Consider the following 16,474-nt stretch of genomic DNA (forward strand, 5'->3'; position numbering starts at 1 on the left):
TTTGAAGTTTGCAGGGGATTCTGGGAAGGAAAACATGAGGGGACCCTTGCAAGCCATACCTTGCTGGACTCCCCCAAGTGTCTAGTTTTCAGAAATAAGTGGGTTTGGTAGGTTTCCTAAGATGGCCGCCGAGCCCGGGGCCAAAAACCTAGGTGACTCCCCTTGCAAAACCAGGTTGTTTTGTGATAGCTCATTTTGATGTCTCCTCAATATGTTTTGGGCCCTTACCGGTCACGGGTACTTTAACAACACATTCGTGAGGTTTTTAGCCCCGGGCTCGGCGGCCATCTTAGGAGACCTACCAAACCCACACATTTCTGAAAACTAGACACCAGGGGGAGGCTAGGGAGGTATGGCTTGCGTGGATCCCCCAACGTTTCCCTACCCAGAATCCCCTGCCCGCAAGGGATTCTGGGTAACAGAACCTGGTGAGAGCCAGTCAAGTCACCCCATCCTGGATTTCCCTGGGTGTCTAGTTTTAAAAAATGTATAGGTTTGTTAGGTTTCCCTAGGTGCCGGCAGAGTTAGGGTTCAAAACCTACAGCGAGGCACTTTGTACAAAAGGGTCAGTTTTCACTGTGAAAATGTGGTGTGTCCACGTTGCGTTTTGGGCCGTTTCCTGTTGCGGGTACTAGGCCTACCCACGCAAGTGAGGTACCATTTTTCTCGGAAGACTTTGGAGAACGCGGGGTGGGTGGAATTTTGTGGATCCACGCAGATTCCAGAACTTTCCACCACAGAAATGTGAGGAAAATGTGTGTGTTTTTTTAAACAAATTTTTGGGTTTGCAAGGGATTGTAGGTAACAGAACCTGGTGAGAGCCAGTCAAGTCACCCCATCCTGGATTTCCCTGGGTGTCTAGTTTTAAAAAATATACAAGTTTGCTAGGTTTCCCTATGTGCCAGCTGCACTAGTGCCCAAAATCCACAGGTAGGCATACTGCTAAAAACAACTCTGTGCCTACTCGACTTTCTGCCGCCCTGGGGAGGATATCGGGGGGGGGAGCCCGATATGCCCCCAAGGGGGGCAGAAACACTGGATATTTTCTTGGGGGGTGGAGGCATTGGTATGCCCATTCTGGGCAGCCCCCAGCCCCACTTTCACGCATTAAAAAAGCCTGCTTAATCGTTGGCGTCTAGTGGGCTTTTTGCCCCCCCCCTTCCCGGCGGGGCAGATTGGGGGCTAATGCCCCGATCTTTCCCCCAGGAGGGGGCAGAAAGCCTACTAGACACCAGGGATTTCTTTCTACAAATTTTAGTTAGGATGGGGCTGCCCAAAACGGGCATGCCAATGCCCCCACCCTAATTAAAATTTGCCCAAAAAAATCCCTGGCGTCTAGTGGGTTTTTTGCCCCCCCGGGGGCAGATTGGGGGCTACTGCCCCATCTGCCCCCCAGGGGGAGGAAGGAAGGCTGTAATTTTTGCGGGGGGAGGGGGTGGGGTCATGGGCATGCCAGTTTTGGGAGCCCCCACCCTAATTCAAATTTGCCCCCCAAAAATCCCTGGCGTCTAGTGGGCTTTTTGACCCCCCGGGGGGGGGGCAGAAAGTCCCCTAGACGCCAGGGATTTTTTGGGGCAAATTTTAATTAGGGTGGGGGCTGCCCAAAACGGGTATGCCAATGCCCCCACCCTAATTCAAATTTGCCCAAAAAAGCCCTGGCGTCTACTAAGCTTTTTGCCCCCACGGGGGGGGGGGCAGATTTGGGGCTAATGCCCCCATCTGCCCCCCAGAGGGAGCAGAAAGGCTGCCATTTTTGAGGGGGGTGGGGCATGGGCATGCCAATATTGGGCAGCCCCCACCACAAATTATCATTTTTAAAAATCCCTGGCATATAGTGGGCTTTTTGTCCCCCCCCGGGGGGCAGATTTGGGGATACTGCCCCCCAGGGGGAGCAGAAAGGCTGCCATTTTTGCGGGGGGTGGAGGCATGGGCATGCCCATATTGGGCAGCCCCCACCACAAATGATAAATTTTCAAAATCCCTGGCATATAGTGGGCTTGTTGCACCCCCAGTGGGCAGATTTGGGGATACTGCCCCCATCTGCCCCCCGGGGGGGGCAAAAAGAGTAAATCACACCAAATAAATTTGGGGGAGCAAAAGCCCTTGCCCAAGGGGCCGCTCCCCCCTCCCCAGTGGATCCTTGCTTGGGGATCGCCCCAAGCAGGGATCCACTGGGGATGGGTTCCCCCCTTTCCAATGATACCTCTTGCGTCTTTCAATGTGCCCGGGGGGGCTGAGATAGCCCCCTGAGCACAGAAAGTGAAACTGAAATGAGCCTAAAGGCTCATTTCAGTTTTGGTTTCTGTGCAATGACAACAGCGCGACGTGCGCGCTGATCGTCATTGCACAGAAACCAGGGAGGGGGCCTGGGAAGCTCTTCCCCAGCTCCCGAGGCTTTGGGGGAAGAGAAGGAAATCCCTCTGCTGTCTGCAGCAGAGGGATTTCCTGCCCCTGTCCTCATGACGGAATGGTTCCTTCATGAGCATCGAAGAAAAGTTCAGGGGACCCTGAATGCAAACAGCCTTCAAGGCCGAGAGGTGAGACTCTGCCCAGGCACAAATCAGAAGACCGTAGATTCAGAGCCTCGCACCAGGTCCCCCTTGACTGTCAATTAACAGCGAGGCACCTGATTGTCAATACCAACCAACAGATTCGCCCCCTGGAGGGGAATCTGAAAGAACAGTATCACCTGCTAAACAGCCGCCAACTCTCGCCAATTCATGGAACGGGCGCTGTCAGCCTGAGACCACTGTCCCTTGGCCTCCAAAGCCCCCGAATGTGGCCTCCAAACCCAAAGAGCGCATTGGTCATCAGCAACAGGGGAGGAGGAAGCTGAAAACGGACCCCCCGTCCCCTTTCCAGATTGGTAGTGCAAAGCCAACAGCCCAAGTCCAGAACCAAAACAGGGGAGAGAGGAACCAGAGAGTTGTAACCTGCACTGGAGGGGTCCCACAGAGACAACAGATGATTCCCCAAATGCTTGAGGTGTAGGTGAGCCCCAGGAACCACAGTCGTGGTCGCAGCCATCAACCAAGTCTGAGCTAGAGCAGACTGCCGACTCACCAGATCCCGCAGAAGAAGCTGCAAGGAAGAGATGCAAGCAGGAGGGAGAAACACTGCCCCCAACAAGGTGACGAAAAGTCCCCCCGATAAACTGCAGTCTCTGAACAGGGCCCAGATGAGACTTTGCCAGATTCAACTTGAACCCCAGACTCCGGAACATGTCCATGGTCGCCTCTACTGGCAGTAGACCCGTAGGAAGGGAGTATGCAGAGATCAAACAATCATCAATATAGGGAAACCCAGAGAAACCACGTAGCTGCAAAACCCCCACAGCAGGAGCCAATACCTTGACAAAAGTCTGGGGAGCAGTAGAGAGGCCGAAAGGCAACACCTGAAACTGATAATGGACCCCTTCCACCGCAAACCTCAGGAACCGTTGGCTTCCAGGATGGACTGGGACGTGAAAATAGGCTTCTTTTAAGTCGAGGGAAGGCAGAAAATCGCTCTCTTGGATGAGGGAAATGATGGACTGAAAAAGTGGTCATCTGAACGTGATCCAGCATCGGCAACTGGTTCAGAGTTTTGAGATTCAGAATCGGGAAGTACAAACTATCTGGTTTTCGGACCAATAAGAGCGTGGAATAGAAACCCAGGTCCCATTCCGCTTCCTGAACCAGGAGAACAGCACACTTCGCCAGCAACATGCCCTCTCCAGAGAACATAGCAGTTCCCTTGATGGGGCCTTTTGACAATGGGGTAACCCAATAACAGGACTGAGGGGGAGGGCCCTGGAACGAAATCCGGTACCCATGACCGATAGGACCCATTGGTCGAAAATCAGAGTCGACAACTGCTCCAGCAATAAACAGAGCCGGGCCCCCAACTTGGCATAGTGACTTCTGCTGCGGAGGCCGGGACTCGTTATGGAATGCAGCCCCCAAACCAGGGGCCCGTCCACGAAAGGGCTGAGAAGAGGAGAGAACACCCTGAAAGCTCTGCTTATGGAAAAAGGACTTCTTCTGAACACTGAAAAGGCTTCAACAACGTCTACTCTTCTGCAGTACGCTGCAACATTGTGTTCAATTCACCCCCAAAAAGCCGGGGACCCTCAAAAGACAGTTTATTAATCAAGGCCTTCTGAGCAGCCTCAAGACGCCAAGGCTTTGTCCACAGAGACCGTCTACCAGACACTGCTGCCCCAGCAGCCGAGGAAAAGGACCACGGCGTATCAAAAGTGACATCCGACAGAAACTGCACCAAGACCTCCATCTGTGCTAAGATAGGAGTGGGATCCCCTTGAGCCTGAAGACAGTCAAACAACTTCTCAAAATCCTTGATAAGGACCTGGGAGGCATAGGTGGAGTAAGTGCTAGCCCAAATCACAAAATGAGACGCAGCGTAGGAATGTTTCAGGGCTGTCCACCTCTTCCGTTCAACCGGATCAGAAAGGGAAGACTCCTCAGAAGACAAAAGAGGAAGCCATTGCGGACAAAATAGTATTGACTTTAGGCACCTGAGAAAACTGTACATTTAGGTCCGCCAAGCCATACCTCTTGCCCAGAAAGCAAGGAATCCCCTGCTCGTCGACCTCAAGCCATTATTTAGCCCGAATATTCTAAATTACAGCATGCAAAGGCAAGTAATACACCACCGAGGTACTGTACTGAGAATGAAATCCATCATCAATCAAAGACTTAGGATCAAATCCCAGGACCTCAGGGATATGGGCCAACATGTCTGAAAATACTTTACCCCAGATATATTTCCCTTTAGGGGAATTGTCCAAGTCCTCATCCTCCTTTCCATTAGATTTCTTGGCAGAAGGCTCAATCAGCGCAGCCTGGACAGCAGAATTATTAAAATCCTGCAAATCCAGCCTGGAAATCTGCAACAGGTCATCCTCCTGCAGATTTTTCCATTTGGAAATAGATTTGGCAGCCTCCGAGACCGACTCCTCATCCCCTGTGGCTAAGGTAGAAGGAACAAGCACCAAACAGGAACCAACAGACAAAGAGGAAGTGCCCAGCAACTCCTAAATATACCGTCTCCCAACAACCAAGTCTCAAAACCCACGAGACTTGCATTGCTAAAAAGACAGCCCTGCCGCCTCCCCATAGCAAAATACACACAAGACATGGTCACGGGAGCCGGACGCTGCTGGAAGCCTTCAGCACCCGGAACGGCCTGCCCATCCATAGCAGAGAAAGCTCCCTGATCTCTGCGAGGGACTAGTTACTAATGTTATTACTTTGGTGCCAGGAAAATTGCAGCTATGGTTGTTATATATTGCCTATATAGATGCATTCCACATTGATAAAACCTTTTTTGCATTATTGCAGGCAACACTGCCAGATGCACGGATGTGTTCATTGCTGTTAATTTTGAAAATGTAATGCCTGTTTGGTTCACTATTCAAGCATTAATAATATAAGTATCTCTAGAATATTTTAATTGCAATATGAAGCTCTTATTACAGAAAGAGTAAGAGACCCCTGCTACAGACCGTCTTTACTTCAAAATCTGCCATAATTCATTGTTATCACTTACATCCAAGGCTTTTTACCCCTTAGACATATGTTACTTGGAGGAGCCCTCAGCAGGCCTGCCTTACCTCCCCAGTCTGTTTGTCAGATCCTGCAGGGACTGCTGGAACCTGGAAGCCAACGTCGGTGGCGGATGTCGGAACCCTTTTCCCCGGAGGCCAAGTTCCCGGTGGTGACTTTGATGCTCTTTGGCTTTTTCGAACAGGGAGGCTACCATCTGACAACAGAGAGAAAATTAGGTGAGACGCAAGAATGGAGGCTAATCGTAAGAGGGGGGCAGGGAATGGTAAAAAAAGGAAAAGGTGACATGAGAGGTACCCTGGGAGAAGAAGTTATAAGATAAAAAGAGGTAAATGTAAAAAAAATGAAATGGTAAGGGTTACGAAAAAAAGGCATCAAGGGGTGGAAAGTGATTAGGGGACGTAGCAAGATAGGGCAGCAGGATAGGCGACAAGGTGATGGCGCTCACAAGGCGCCATTAACACGTAAATATACCCAGCAGAGTGTTATTCCCTAAATGAACTGCAAGCAGTTCCCCCTGCAATATCAAGCTCTGACAAGGGGTTCACACATTCACTGCATGATAACATAAGGCTGAACAGGAATTTTCCAGTTGGGGAGGTTATTGGCATGTGTGGCAGACATTGGATTGGCTGCTAAGATGCCACTGATGAAGAGAATGCGCTTTACCCCCTAGTTCTATACCTTCACTTTGTTGGGTCACCTTAAGGGAAAGTGACAGTATGAAAGAGTGAAATTCACTGTGGTCAGTTATGCTCGTCTTTGCAGTTCGCACTCTGCTTTGCACTCCCCTACATTGTTTTCCTCCCTTTTGTACTCCCGAGTCACTTTATTGATCCATAGATTTGTGTGCCTTCACTGTCCTGCGTGTGCTTTATTGTAGACTCCCTCCCACCTTGTCCAGGATAAAGGTTGGTTCCTTGCCTTCCATGGGCTTGCCAAAGCTTCCAGCTATGACCTGGCAGGCCTATGACTGAGTGACTCTTATGTAATTACGTATTGTAGAATACTTACGTTATGTTCTTTTCTTCCTATTGTCATACTGTCTGTGCCTTAGGGGAACATTACCCATACGTTAGTATGGCCCTGAACACTACAATCTTCCAACCAGTAGTGCTGGAACAGTGTTTAGAGTGGGGGTGCTTCCATTAGTGTTACAGCACTGAAGTCAAAGGAGTTGTGGCAAATCTAAGCGTCACACTAAGAACAAGTGCAGAAAATGAGCCACGCCCATTCATCAGGAGAGTGGCATGTGTATAGGCAGTGGAGCATTTTGGAGCACACTTGCAAATATTTTACTAAAGCATGGTGTGGTAGCTTACGGACATTTACAGACCGCACACTTTCTATTGGAATGGCCACTAAATATGCACAGACTTGCACTTTTACTGATTGAACTATATAGCACGCAAAAATGTGTTGAAATTGGGTTTTATGTATATTTCTCATGTGCGCATTACAAAGTAAAGTGCCTTGATTGTAATAAAATCATTGTTTCCATCATACGTCATACTTACAAACAGCCGCGGCCCGTGCAGGTTAGAGCATAGGGGCGGTGGGGCCGAGTTGAGGGGGGAGGGGAGAGATTCAACAGACTACCACGAGGGAAAATAATTAATTATCCCTAGTCTGTCAAAATCCACCCCACCCGGCCCCACCGCGCTTACCTGCACAGGCTGCGGCTGCTTACAAACAAATGCAATTCATTTGTGCGTTCCTAAATGCTGTTATATTTTGAATAATTTGTACCGTTCATTTACCGATATTTACATTTTGTTGTGTGTTAGATAAAAATTGACACCCTACAGCCTTTCTCCCCACAGTCCCTGAACCAAAGCAAGATTTGACAGGTATTTCATTATTCAGAGGGAGAAAAGTAAACACCAATAAGCACGTTAAAAGAATAAACAGCAAATTGCCAGAAGACATAACCTGACATTCGACCTCTGTCTTTAAATGTACATCAAATATGACAAGACGAAAACAAAACTTAAAAGCATCTTTATTGCTCATTCACTTTCTGAACCCCTGCATGGTTATTTTGGGGGTTCTGCAGCACTTCTACTTCCAGCACCTATGCTTCCAGCTCCAGACCAGTGGTTCTCTTTCTTCACTATTCCTTTGCCCAGGGTCCTGGGCTGACGCTGGAGCTCCCGTGGTTTTGTCAGAGTTTAGGATAGGTAGCGACTGGCTGCAGATCAAGGGACACTGCACCAGTTTCCTGACACAAGGTCATATCCTTCCTGAAGAATCTTTGAGAGTGAAGATTATTCACTAGGTCTATCATTCTGGTGTATTTTTGACTTTTTTAGCAGCATTTCTTCGACTGCAATAAAGCCATCTCTCAAAGTGTAGGAGTCGCTTGTGTATTTATTAATATATTTGTTCATTAATATTTTTCAGGCATCACAGATGAATATCATTTACATCAGCTGAACGATAGTGCATGAATCGTAATTGGCAAACAGCGGTTATCCACCATCCCCAATAGCATTACCCAGATGGAAAATAAATATTTTTTTGGTAGGTGGAACTGTAAAAAACTGAGCTACACATCAGTGAGTTTTTATAGGTATTGATACAAATAGAACAGTCAATAAAACATCAAAACATTTTTATAATTCAAATACAACACAAATAATGAATTACAAAGTTAAAAATTCAATGCGATTTAGATATCAAGTCCAGAGTATATACGTTGTAGACCTTCACCAAATACTCGACAGAACCCCAGTTTCATTTAAAATAAATATAAGCAGGAACATAGCACGATTCCGAGCTTGAATACATTAATTACAGCCAGAAAGATGTTCTTCCTGTTTTATTCTCAAAAAGTCCAACGGTAGGATTTACTTACACAAAATAATTTTATATAACATTGATTTGGCCAAGTGAACTATAAGGGTTCACCTAAAAATGTGTTCACAGGGAGATGAATCCTGCGCGTGGCTGTGTTAATACTATTTTAGAAACATTTTTGACTAGCACTGGTGGAGGCCAGGACTCTTGTTCCAATGTTAGGGCTCATCGAAAGGGAGCATGCTGAAAATTAATACTTAGCATTTAGTGATTTAAAACTTCGTTGCCCTTTCAATAATTTAGCCATTATCAAAGAACTCGTCTTGGCACAATTTTTAATCTATCCCATAGGTTCAGGTAAGTTACGACAGCCTTACTTGTGATGACAGTTAAACCTTTACGCAAGCCAAGGTACTTTGTCCAGAAGGTATTCTCCATTATACTGCATAACGTCAGTTTCAAATAAGAAAGGAATTCTCAACCATATAGTAAAATGGAGGGAACTTTCAACTCATGGTTCCTACGGCAACTGTACTTCAGGGGCACTTAAGTTGACCCCCAAAGCAGCAGAATCATTTCCACACATCAGACCTTTCCTTTCCCAGAAACAAGTAAAATATTTTTACAGACTGCTTGCAGGCTATAATAACTTTGCTTTTATCAGTACTTATAGGCCGATAATACTCATTTGTCACCACAATACACCGTTTTCCAAACTTTATTTATATGGTTTGGAAGTACGTAATCATTTCAATGTTCTTCCTAATCTGAACACTTTATTACCCAGTATTTCATAAGTTTAATTGTGTAAATGTGTAAAATTGTACCATAATCTCCACCATAAATCAAGTGGGGGTAAAGCCTTTTGTTTCCTGTAATGGGCTAGCGTCATTCTAACAGGCAGCAGAAAATGTGTAAGTAGCCTCACCATGTGCGAGTTATGTTAGGTTATGTTGGCAGCTTGTAAAGCGCATGGTTACTCCAGTTCAGAGTGTGCCCGCGCCTAATTCCGACAAGACCAAGAAACAGTAGAAAAAGACTGGGCAGAAGTTACTGTTGGTTCAGATTTTTCTTAAACAACCAGGTTTTGAGATGTTTCCGGAAAGCCATTTCAGAAGGCTCCGATCGGAGACGCAGGGGGAAGTGAAGCCACTGCTTGGCTGCCAGGAACCTAAAGACACCGCGAAATCGTTTTTGGTTAGATTTGGAGACACTGACCAGTCCAGTTCCAGCCGATCTCAGGCAGCGCCTAGGATGGTATGGTTGGATCATCCGAAGAAGGTTTTTCGGGCATTAGCTCTGTAGTATTCTGTAAACATAACAGGGTTTTGAAGGATATCCCTTCCTCAATAGTGAGCCAGTGAAGTGTTTCCAGGGCACGCCCTGTGCGTGCGTATGTGGGGATGTTCAGCAGCATACGAGCTGCCGCTTTTTGCACCTGCTGGAGCATGTATATGCTCCTCTTGAATGCCCCCAAATACAGGACATTGCAATAGTCTAATCTAGACGCCACAAGTGACTGGACCGCCATTTTCTTTTCGAGCAGTCCGGAATAAGAACTAGGATTTTCCTTCTCATTTATAGGGTCCCAAAGCATGCAACTGTAAGGGTGGAGATTTTGTCCAAGACAGATAATATAGAATAAAACCAATTCCCAGGTTATTTACTTTGTGGCTCGGGGGTGAGGACCCCAACTCACTGGGCCACCAGCTCGAGGACCCGATAGATGGTTGCTTCCCTACCACTAAGATATCAGTTTTGCTGGCATTTAATCAAAGCAGCTGTTTTGCATCCAATTTGCCAGGTCAGCTAGACATAGCTTAAACTCCTCTGCCGCTTGGCCGTTGTCCTGGGCCAAGTTACGGATCAGCTGCATATCGTCCGCATAGGCCACTGTCTGTACCCCATGATTTTCCAAAAGGGCTGCCAGCGGGTGCACATACAGGTTGAAGAGGCTCAACGCTGAGCCCTGCAGAACGCCCTGTTTCAGCTGTTGAGTGCTTTAAACAAAGGATTAAAGGGTGATTTGCAAGGTGCGATCCTCCAAAAAATTAGCCAGCTAACCCAGAGCGGTGCCACCCATCCCTGCATGGTGTAACCTAACAGTAGACCATGAGAGACTGTTTTAAAAACACACACAAGTCAAGCATGACTAGAGACGCTGTAGGACCATCACATGCTATTTTGCAGATAGATTCAGACGTGAGGAACAATGCAGGTTCTGTACTGAAAGAAGGTCTAAACCCAGATTGTGTTTCATGGAGAATATCTTTCTCCTCCACAAACTGCATAAGTTGTTGATTAACAAATTTCTCAGCAATTTTTTGCAAAGAAAGGCTATAGTGAAATGGGTCTGAGATTTTCGGGCAACAAAGGATCTAAAGTGGGCTTCTTCAGTAATGGGATCACCATGGCCTGTTTCCACTCTTTGGGAACTACCCTGTTCTAAAATTGTCAGGACGTGGGATCTAAAGGAGATCCATACTTAGCTTTCACCATCAGGCTGCTGGTTTCATCCTTCGAGATGGATTTCAGGTTGGGAAGCTTTCCTGAAACAGCTGAGGGGGTACAGGCAGGGGGTTATCAGTCTAAACGTCCTGGCACTCTCAGAGAAAGAAGTATAGATGTTAATTTTGTCTAAGAAGGATTGTGCAATCTGATCGCAAAGATCAGTTGAGGATGGAACTCAAGAGTTCCCTAGACGAGTTTTTAGATTGTTAAATTTTTTGGGCATAGAAATTTGCATGGGCACGCCCAATATCTTTATGATAATTTTTCAGTGCCGCAAGGTAGACAGTTTTATGTTATTCATCATACTCTTTGTGCCACGTGCGTTCCAAACGCTTGCAAGATCTTTTTGAATCTTGAGATGCCTCTGAAAACCAAGGTGCGGAGGGTTTGGTACGCCTACTGGTAACTATCTTCAGAGGGGCTAGGACATCTAAGGCCTGGTTAGTCCACCCATTGAGGAGTTGCGTATTAGCAGAAGATGGACAGGCTGCAAGTGTAGATGAGTTTAGGTATACAACCGCTGGAAAAGACATGGGGGTAATGCAGTCTCATTTACGCGTGATGCATTTTTGAGTGGTTGCCGCTGGTTGGGGGGACTCCAAGATCCCAAACAGGATCAAATGGTGGTCCGACCAAACCTCCGGGGTGGATGCAGCCACCATTAAGGAGTGTGAGTTGGTTAATATAGGGTCCAGTATGTGGCCCAATACATGTATGGGTGCATCAACCAATTGAGTAAGTTGGAGCAGGCCAAGGTCTTCCACCAAGGTTTTTGCAGTAGGACAGTTCTCGTTATCAATATGGATATTGGATGTTGAGGCCTCCTTTTACTATGAAGTTGGCATAGTGAACTGCGTAATCAGGGATGACATCCATTAGGTTTTTATACAAATGAGGCAGCTTGACCAGGGGTGTGGGGGGGTTTAAATTAGAACCCCTGCGAATGTGAGCTGGCTGTTCAGAGTTGGGCTAAAAAAGGCTGCCTCGGAGTTAGCAATGTTTATCGACTGCAGCTTGCATTGCAAGCATCGTTTGAAAATTATCGCCAGACCTCCCCCCCCCCCCCCCCCCCCAGTGGGGGTGGTCAAGTCTTAGTATGGCATATTAAGAGAGAACTACATCTAATACATCAGGAACTGAGACTTCTGATAGCCACTTTTCTGTTAAGAAGAGAGCAGCAGGTTGGTGTTTTAAAATTAGGTCAGCTTCTCTGCCTTGTGTTTGGGCAAGGAACGGCAGTTCAATGATAGACATTGCATATTACCATGGTACATTTGGGTTGTCTTACCGTGATGACTCAGTAATTGCTGTACACCCAAGAGGAATTTACAGCTACTGCATCCTTTAGGGCTTCGGGATACATTTGTGGAGTGATAGCAGGCTTCCCCACAGAGCGGTTGAGCTCCATTAGGTCCCTTTGTGAGTAGGAAATATGCTTAGCCGCATGGGGCTTAATGACGTGGTGTATGGTGTGGGGGGCAGGGGGCCTGGCCCTGGACCGTCCGGATGTAGACGGGTGCAGACGGCCTTGCCTTTGGTGCACCCGCTGAGTGGGTCCGCGCAGCTAACATCAATATATAGCCCACCTCCAAAAGGACGAGGCTTCATCCGAACTCGGACTCGTGAATGCACAAAGAGTGCGAACTGGAGACCAATCGCTCCGTTTCAGTGGTAGAGAGGGGTAAAAACAACGTATTCGTGCAAGAACATAGTTACAAACACAGATAGTGCCAGACAAATTAGAAATAAAGGGAATCAACAGCATGTTAGGCATGTCGGTAGATCAACCTAAGATGGCCGCCACCAAGGATGGGAGCCAGTCATCTCCCAGTGCTTAATGCGCATACATGGAAATTAACAGGTGAGGATTAAAAGTGCTCCGAAGGGCCGACCTAAGACTGTCGCCACTGAGATGAGATCCAGGCACCTCCCTGTGCCTAGTGCGCATAAAAGGAAATGAGCAGAAGAACGGATTGAGGTAAGCACAAAGCTCGGACACCCAGAGAGAGTAACCCCTGTAGGCAGTTGGAATCCAGCGCGTCCGCACATCTGAAATCAATATATAGCCCGCCTCCAAGATGGCATGGCTACGTCCGAACTCATGTATGCACAAAGAGTGCAAAACGGAGACCCAGCACTCCACTTCCGTGGCAGAGATGAGTAAAAACACAGTATTAATGCAAGAACGTAGTTAAAAACACAGCTAGTGCCAGACAAATTAGAAATTAAGGGGATCTACAGCACGTTGGTAGACCAACCTGAGATGGCCGCCACAGAGTATGGGAGCCACGCACCTCCCAGCGCTTAATTCGCATACAATGAAATGAACAGGTGAGGATTAAATGTGCTCTGGTGTGCCGACCTAAGATGGGCGCCACCGAGATGCCCAGATCTCTGTACTGGGGTGAATGTATGACATTGTTCTGCATTCTGTCCATTAATTGTTCTTTTTGCATTCGCAACCGAGATGGGAGCCAGGCACCTCCCTGTGCCTAGTGCGCATACAAGGAAGTCAGCAGGAGAAAGGATCGAGGTAAGCACAAAGCTCGGTCATCTAGAGAGAGTAACCCTCTCTAAGCAGTTGGAATCCCAATTGTAGTTCATAGGGTAAGCCCTTTCCTCCCCGCGTATCGCAGCAGTACTACGAACAGATCGAGGGGAATGTCAATACACGTTATTTCTTTTACTGAGGTTCAAGGACACTTAGAGGGTCTGAATCCGGGTCAAAACCACCATATCTGGACCATCATACCCCTCACCTGGTAATCCTTCCAATATGCATTAGCGCCCTAACATGACATCCATAAGGGATTTACCGCCCATTACACTAAAGTGTACACATCAGTTATAAACGTAGACTCCACAGCACTAGTCTTACCTATCCCCACTATCTCTACCTTCAGCATCTGCAGCACAGAGGGCTGAGCTCAATGAGTCTATTAAATTTCTTCAAATTCAGGTGACAATCCAAGGTCTGACAACAGGTAAGGCGCCTGGACTTGACGGGCTACCAGCCGAATACTATAAAACATATCAAACAGGGAGGCGTGGCCTGAGGCGTCAAGATGGCGGGCGCACTTTAAGAGTGCTCCTGGACCCCTCCGTCATCCGCCTCAAATTCTGCGTTCTCTGGCAGCTATCCTTCGTTCTTACCTGTCTGACCGGACTACTGGGGCGCGGGTCAGCACCTGGAGCTGTTCGTTGCCCATGTCGGCCATCTGGGGCCATCTCCTTCGCTTCTCTGGGCGACAAAATGGTGGCCTGCATCGCGCCTCGCTGATGGTCCTGGCGCTCTGGACTTCCGGGCCCAGCCTCGTGTTGCTTCTCTCCTCTGGCAGACTGTGCCCTCCCGGACCTCCGGACTCAACATGGAGTACACCCAGTAATAAACCGGCCTCATTGGCTCCCCTGCATTCCGTGGAGGTGGAGAGGCGGTGCCTGGGGCTCTGCCGGGGCGGGAGCCGGCTTCCAACTGCAGGCCCCGGTCTGACGCTCACGGAGGTGCTCACGGGTCCCCCTTCTCCCGGTTGGGGGCGAGGCAGCCGCTGGCGCTCCTGAATATCACTGGTCCTGAGGCACACCTGGGGGCCGGCGGCTGAGTGGCTGCAATCCGGCCGGAGCCTCGGTACGGCTGCCGTATCGAGCAGCGCGGAGCGAGAGTGATAAAGAGAAGCAGCTGTAGATCGAAGGGGGCCATCGGCTACCATACCGGGTAGCGGAACGAGGCCGTGAGAGGTGCTGGCATCTGGCACTCCTGGGGCCCTCTCTCTCTCTCTCTCTCTTCTGCGGCACCAGCCTGGTCTCAGCGCCTCCGGTGCGGCGGCTGCCATATCGGGCAGCGGGGTGGGGGTGTGCGTGGGGTTGGTGCTCAGCCCTCCTGGGGACTCCTCTCCTCCATCCGTGCGGCGTTGGCCTGGCTTCCGGGACTATGGCCGCCCTGCCCTTGCTGCCGCCTGCCTCCCTGATACCTTGGATGGGGAGCCCACCGGCTGCACTGGGCGAGTAGCGGGCGCCCATTGACGTCCATCATGCCGCCCTCGCCTGATGTGGTGCCCTCAGTTGCAGATCATCGCCTGGACATCTACCGCCCCTGGGATCGGGTGGCCTACGCTGTTCACTGGCCTGCCTCTAGCATCTCCTGGGCTCCGTCTTCAAGATCGCGGCAGATCTAGATCCGCATCCAGGACTGCTCCGGTGAGTGGGGTGTAGATTGGCTGCCTGGGCCGGGAGGTCGTCGCTGGGCCTTCCCGTGGGAGCCTCCACCCGCCCCTCTGAGGTGTCATGACGGCCTGATTCACTACACCTGGCCTCTGCCTGGCGGAGCTCTGGGGATTATTGCTGACGCCTGGCCTCCAGTAGGACTGCTAATTTCTAACTGACCTGAGCTGCTCTGCCCTCCCGCCGACCTAGCCCTAGCCGCCTTGTGGAGAGGGACTGTGGAGCGGGGAGCTGTGCCTGGGTCCGGGGCACTCCTTTGGACCCTGCTGGATCCTTCTACTGCTGGGCTGCTAGCTGTGGAGACCAGCCTTTTGTATACACTGTGGCACACAAGATCATCGCCAGTGCTGCGGTCTGCTGCCGGTGGGGCGGCTCTCCGTGAGTGGCGTTCACCAGTCGCCACTGGGACCCGGAGGGACGTCGCTGGTGCCACGGGCTCCACTGGAGTTCGTGTGGGGAAGGCCTGTCTGTGCTCCTGCTGTGTCTGCGACTGGAGCCGCTGCTGTGGGCGCCGCCGGTCATCGTCTGCTTGTGGGGGCTCTCCTGTGACCAGACCTGCAGGTGAGGGGGGGGGGGGGAGCGGTGGTGTCTGGTCTGGGGGCATGGGTTCGGCTATCGGGCAGCAGGTGGGGTGAGGGGGGGCCCAGGCTCGTGTGGCTCCTCCCCCCACCCCTTCCCCCGCTCCCCGCTCCTGGCGTGCCTTCTAAGACTTCCGGGCAGTGGTGGAGACGGTGTAGTCTGGTGGGCCTCTCCCCTCGGCCGCCATTCCGGGTGGCGGTGTTCCTCTGAGGGAGGTAAACTGCGGTCTGGTGGATCCCTGGGAGCTGTAGATGTAGTCATGAGGCACAGGATTTGAAGGACCTCCAGTCTCTCCCTTGGGCCGCCGGCATACTCCTGCGGACACCTGCCAACATCGACCCTCTGGTCAGGGTCCCACGGCCCTCCTTGGATCTCCGCGTCGGCTGTGAGTTTGCCCTGGCGAACTGCTTTGTGGCTCTGACAGTGGGGGACCAGCATACGGCCCTTGTTCATAACTCTTGTACTTTCTCACCCTCTGCGGGCCACACCCCTTGTCCAGCGGCTTGAGCCATCTCGGGTCGTCGCGCCGGCAGCTCCCTAATCCACATCTGGTGCTGTGTCAGATTCCTGCTATGGGGGCCGGTTGGGGGGTCTTCGGGGAACCCGTGCCTCCCGGAGGCTAGCCATGGGCAGGACAGACAGATCGGCGAAGGCCCCGCCACCCTTCACCACCCCAGATGTGGGGGCAACTAGGGGAGCAGCTGGGCAGGGGGCTTCTCCGTCCGCAGACTTGGCCACCATCCTTCAGGCCATCCAGGCATCCGAGACCTTCGTGGAGTAGACATGACTCATCAGGCAGG

General features: G+C 50.0%; 1 protein-coding gene across 1 annotated transcript in view; it reads right to left on the reverse strand.

The window, feature by feature from the left end:
* MYO15B (myosin XVB) overlaps nucleotides 1–16,474 on the reverse strand; it is a 1,465,505-nt gene that overhangs the window by 1,176,415 nt on the left and 272,616 nt on the right. Inside the window, exon 10 of the mRNA XM_085614939.1 lies at nucleotides 5,615–5,763. Coding sequence (XP_085471065.1) covers nucleotides 5,615–5,763 — 149 coding nt within the window. The remainder of the gene's footprint in view (nucleotides 1–5,614; nucleotides 5,764–16,474) is intronic.

This window comes from Triturus cristatus, chromosome 7 (assembly GCF_964204655.1).
Source record: "Triturus cristatus chromosome 7, aTriCri1.1, whole genome shotgun sequence".
Classification (NCBI taxonomy): Eukaryota; Metazoa; Chordata; class Amphibia; order Caudata; family Salamandridae; genus Triturus; species Triturus cristatus.